General features: G+C 53.5%; 1 protein-coding gene across 1 annotated transcript in view; it reads right to left on the minus strand.

Moving 5' to 3' along the window:
• Positions 1 to 127: 127 nt before the first annotated feature.
• LOC104409318 (disabled homolog 2-interacting protein-like) overlaps positions 128 to 5,521 on the minus strand; it is a 28,619-nt gene continuing 23,225 nt past the window's right edge. The window contains 5 exon segments of the mRNA XM_010019153.1: positions 128 to 300; positions 303 to 487; positions 2,032 to 2,210; positions 2,418 to 2,619; positions 4,120 to 4,356. Coding sequence (XP_010017455.1) covers positions 128 to 300; positions 303 to 487; positions 2,032 to 2,210; positions 2,418 to 2,619; positions 4,120 to 4,356 — 976 coding nt within the window.

Here is a 5,521-nt window from a genome sequence, read left to right on the forward strand (position 1 = left end):
GCTCGGCGTGGTCGGGGTCTGGCCCACCCGGCGCACCGTGGCCATGCCCGTGACGCTGTTCTGCTGAGTCCGTGTGGTCCATACGCCCTGCAACTGCCCCAGGGATGACTGACTGTCATTGAGGGAGTCAGCCGTGCCAGGCGCGGCTCGGCGTGGTCGGGGTCTGGCCCACCCGGCGCACCGTGGCCATGCCCGTGACGCTGTTCTGCTGAGTCCGTGTGGTCCATACGCCCTGCAACTGCCCCAGGGATGACTGACTGTCATTGAGGGAGTCAGCCGTGCCAGGCGCGTTGGCCCCAGCCGATTGTCCTGCAAGTCCACCATGGACAAACTCTTGCTGCCATTAGACATCTGCACGTCGGGCTCATTGGCCTCTGAGTAACTGGAGCTTCGGGCAGGCGAGGGCTGGGCCCCAGCAGACCTTGTGACAAAAAACAAGTCCTTGTTTTCAGGGGTTGGAGATGGTAACCGTGTGAAATCTATCAGACTGCGGGGAGGTCAGTGCGTAAGGAAGAGGAAAGGAAAACAAAACAAAAAAGAAGAGTTGTGAATGCTGCACCGGAGCAGGAAAAACCGAAATCACTCAGAAGAAATCAGCGTGGCACAGCTGTGTGGGACAGGGCCATAACCCAGCCCCTGCGGCGCAGGTACAGTGCAGGGGGAGCAGGGGGACGGGGGAGCCCTGGGCAGCCCCGCGGGAGCAGGCAGGAGCAGGCAGGAGCAGGCAGGGGAGCCAGGGGTGTGTGTATGCGTGGGGAGCGCTGTGCTGTGCAGGATGCGTCCCCAGCTCTGCCTCCCCGGCTGGACCTGCTCATCACCATGTGTCAGTCACCCCTTCTGCTTCCAACCGGCTGTATCCGCGCTGCTCTCGTGTGCCCTGCTCTGTACCCGTGCAGCCAGCTCCTGAGGGCACGCTGGCCAAATCATAGAGCATGGAACACCGTGGAAGCCTGATCCAGACCAGGCCTCCAAGGATCAGACAGAGAGCTCTAGCAGCAGAGCTACAGCCCAGCAACTGAGGTTATCCACCCAGACCTCCTGCTGCAACATACATTCATGCAATATTGATTTTCTTGGGGATAGGAAAAAAGAGCTTTGCAGTAGCTTAATGTGAATGTACACTGATCAAAGATGGTGCACTGTAAGCAAGTATTTGGGTGAAAGCATATTGTCAGAGATCCTCCATAGCATTAGATTTAAATAATTGCACCTCACGCTGGGAAGCATTAGAGATGAAAGCTCTGATTAGAGCCAGTCCAGTGCCATTGCTGTCTTTCACTGCTAATTAAACTGTTAAATATTATGTAGTTTCCACTTACAAACTATTTTACTAGCTCAGTCTTTCAATTTGTGTGGGCTCCATTTCATTTTCCACAAACAGAAACATTACAGGTTTGCAACAGTCATCCTCCCCACGAATGAAACTCCCTACATAATGAGCCCAGAACGTATGTTAGGTGACTGTGTCTGTGAATCACTGCTCAACATTAAAGACACCCAGCAGTATGAAAACTAGACAGAGTAGACTGGAGTGTCTCTGTCAGGCCTCTACAGCTCGGTAACTGTTAAAGAAATGACCAGGTATGGATCTCAGTGAATTCAGCACACACCCGATGTCTTACAAAGATGGGTAAGGCCAATCCTATAGATCCTGCATGCCCAGTGACCCAGTGAACTTAATGGCAACACCCATCACTTTGAGGTTAGTGCACACAAGCCCTCAGGTCCTCAAAGGATGAACATTTTGCTTCTGCAGCCACAGCTGAGACCGGAACCACCAAGTTCTTACTTCCCAGACCACATCCCAGCTCTGGCTCTCAAGGGACCCAGCATGGAGCCATGTCCTTGCACTCCTGCCCACTGCTCTGTCTAGATTCAGAGCTGAACTACAGCCAGTACCAATCCTAGACAATGGATCAGACACCTCCACACTACACCCTGCCCTGCCTGTCCCTGCAGGTGCTCAGGCTTTGGCAGTGGATGAATATTCAGCATTTCCCTGGTCTGTGGCCAGGCCCTTCATGCTCTTACCCAGATAAGTCATTCTCTATCACCATTTTCTGGAGCCCCGCAGAGATGCTGTTGCCAGCACTGGGTGTGGACACGGTGTGATCGGCCGTGACCGAGACCTGCACGCAGGCCGGGTTACTGAGCGCCGAGTTGACATCCCTCAGGATCCGAGGCAGAGGCCCAAGCTTCGTTGCAGTGCCCTGGGCAAAAAGAGAGCAGAATCACTACCAACATCTTGTGTTTTTGCTGAAGAACTGTGGTCTTTGCTGGACAGTCTCTTCAGTGAATCACATTTAATATTCAATATTCATTTTCTCCACCATTTACCCCCACTGCTGAGGCTATGGGATGTCCCGGAACATGTGGCTATAGAAGCCAAAACCTGCCCCTGTGATCCCCCTGGATACCTGCTCCAGTTGAGAAATGACTTCCCAGAGTAGCGAGTGCAAAGTGGACAGTTCCCGGCCAAGGTCAATGTAGCCTTCAAAGCCAGCGGTGTTTGAGATGGTTTCGGGATTGGAAATCTCCAGGAGAAATCTCTGCATGTTAGTCCATTCGTGTTCCAGGAACTGATTCATAAAGGACATGTATTCCTCTTTGCTGCCAAACCTATCGAGACAGCAACAGGGATTTCAGTTAAATCCTGTAAACAGAGGTACAGTCATCAGAATGGGTAGGTACATACACAGGTGAGGATGCCAGAACCTCTGCAGAATACTCTGCCATGTGAACCCTTCAGAGCCTTTGGGATCCCTGGGTTGCTAAGCAGGCACCTGGTACACCTCACTGATCATGGAACCAAAATTAACTCCAGCCTAACCCAGATACGTCCTCGTCAGCATAGGATCTCCACAGCAGAAATAAAGGTGAAGGCAAGAGAAACAAAGCTGTTGTTGGTAATGGTGTGTATCTTACTGCTGGGTCAGGGCACAGCCTCCAGAAATAAGACCTGTCACTGGAAATAAATCATAATACCAAGCACCATCAACTGACTGAAGCCCATGATGGTGGTAGAAATCCTGCACTCCCCCTGCTCTTCCACAAGCACTGGAGCTAATCCCAGCACAATGGCTCTAGGATCATCCTGGAGAGCTGTACCCGCAGCTGGGCCAGCCCATGTGTCCCCTCTGGCTTCCTGCAGCCTCCTCTGCCCCCCGAGCACTCCCCCAGCCCTCACTCTTGGTTAGATGTCTTATTTAGAGCACAACAGGGAGGGGCTCGTGGTTCAACTGTACCAGCAGCAGTTGGTGCTGTGCCAGTGCCAGCGATCCCTGGGCTCGGCTGAGTGCCAGCTGCAGCACAGCTCAGCTCCATCACTTTGGACTGACTAATGTCAGCTTAGTTAAAAGAGTCTTTCCTGCAAAGTGCTGAGAATCTGAAAACCCTTTAGTTAGGGATTGGTCAGGAATGCAGAGAATTGCTGTCATTAAGTGTAACACACTTGTACATCTTCCATCTGCGTCTGCATGTCTGCACGCTCCTGACTGCGAGCGTGTGTACTAAGCTGGATTCCAAATCTAAGCAGCTTTAGACAGAAACTGTCCATTCATGTTTCAGAAAGCTCATCATTTTGTTATCGGAGCTCAGGGTAAGTAGCTCAGAGCTGCAGGCAGCGGGAAGATTTTCAGAAATCTCTCGCTTTGTTTCCACCAAACCAATGGGTTTAGTTAGAAACTGATAGTATCCCCTTCTCCTTTCACACCCTCCCAGTTCACACAACTGCATCTGAATAGCAGGGAGAGCCCTAGAGCTCTCAGGGGGGAAAGAGAAGCTCTGTTGGGGTTCTGGTCTTGCTGGTGCCTCCGAGAGGCCAGCCATGCCATGCCACGCCGGGACAACATGCCTGGCTGTGCCAGGGCATCCCTGCTGCCACCCCGCCAGCTCCTCTGTGTGCTCAGAACAGCTTGTTTTCCTGCTCTTAAAACACGTCCTGTTTTGGAAACTTCATGATCTCCCTGACCTGACAGTGAGGGAATGAGTCCCAGAGAGACGTGGGGGGAAAAGCCAACAGGAAACAAACGGGCCCCTTCCATCGAGGCAAGGAGCAGGCAGCGTGGGGCCGCGGATGCCGGCGCCTCCTGCCCGCTCCCGCTCCGGCCCCCGGCTTACTTGGCAAAGTTGGCGAGGTTCTGGGTGACCTTGGCAATGAGGGTCAAAGTGCGAGCAGTGCGGTCATCCGGGTACTCCTGCAGGAGGCTGAAGAGGGACGGGGACATGATGGCCGGGCACAGGAACCGCAGGAACAGGGAGGCACTGATCAGCCGCTCGCTGATGTCCGGGCGGCCGCGGTTGCTGCATTCTTGTCTCCATGAGGCAAAAACTTCTTTGAGCTCCCTTGGGAAGACGCTGAAATGACAGGAGGACATGCAGGGACGGCAGGTTCAAGGACAGGGTGCTCCAACTGCCACTCAGCAGTAACTAAACATGGTGTGTATCAGCTATGGGGTACGAGACCCAGGCCCATACAACAGTAGAGCCCTCTCACCCTGCCGATCCATAGCAGCACCACTACCCACACCAGTCACAGCCCTGTCCTTGTTTTTTGCAGTGTCCCTCAGGACACTCAAACCACACAGGACAAAGCAAAGCTGCTCCATAACGTTGCAGGAGAAGCAGCTTTCATCAGACTAATGAACAGTGTCTCGTTGTGCTGGGTGCTAAAACCCCAGACAACCGTGAAGATGGAGATATGAAACAACCTGTGCAAAGCAGCCAGTTGGCTGCGTCTCAGGGTGCTCTGAACTGGGGGAAGCTCAGCCACTAATGGGGAGAGTGTCTCCTGAAGAAACACAGCATCAGGAAAAAAAAAACCCACAGTACCAGGGTCACCAGCGCCGCTGTGCAGGGTGTAATACTCCTGTTCAAGCACATGGATCAAATCCTACTGTGACTAGTACAAATGTGGAGTCCCACTGGAGTTCTTCCAGCCTTGTAGCTGCACAGACCTCAGCCTGGCTCTCCTGGATACCAGGATTCCCCTGGGTCCAGCAGTCGGTAGCTGCAGCAGCCCTTATCGCTGGAGAACTTGCTGCCTGTTTCTGTCCAGCCCTCCCCAGTTCCCTGCTCCCACCTTATCCTGTTCCCAGCATGTGTTGTTTATTCATCTGGATACTCCCACTGCTGGGAGCAGCCTGGCAGCGGGTCCCACCGCGCTGCCCTTGGTCCCCTGGGTCCCTGGGACACAGCTCCCCACCCGCTGGAGCCTGCCCCTGCCAGCAGCTTCAGCCTCTGCTTCAAAACCAGAGCTGGTGGTACAGAAAGAGGGGTCAGACTCCATTTTAGACCATAAACCCCCTTAAAAACCAGCCATTTTGGAGGATAGTTTCCCAGTTTTGGTGCAGGGACTATCTGGGAAAAGCAGAACACTATCAGCTTGGTTCTCACTGACTGCAGAAGGGAAAACCTTGGGAGTTGCATGGCCAGAGACACCATCCACTGCCCAGCAGCAGCAAGAGCCAGCTGGGAGGCTCCAAAACACAGCACTGCCAGATCTCCAGGCCAGTACAAACGC

Source organism: Nestor notabilis, unplaced genomic scaffold (genome assembly GCF_000696875.1).
Source record: "Nestor notabilis isolate BGI_N333 unplaced genomic scaffold, ASM69687v1 scaffold21747, whole genome shotgun sequence".
NCBI classification, from domain to species: domain Eukaryota; kingdom Metazoa; phylum Chordata; class Aves; order Psittaciformes; family Psittacidae; genus Nestor; species Nestor notabilis.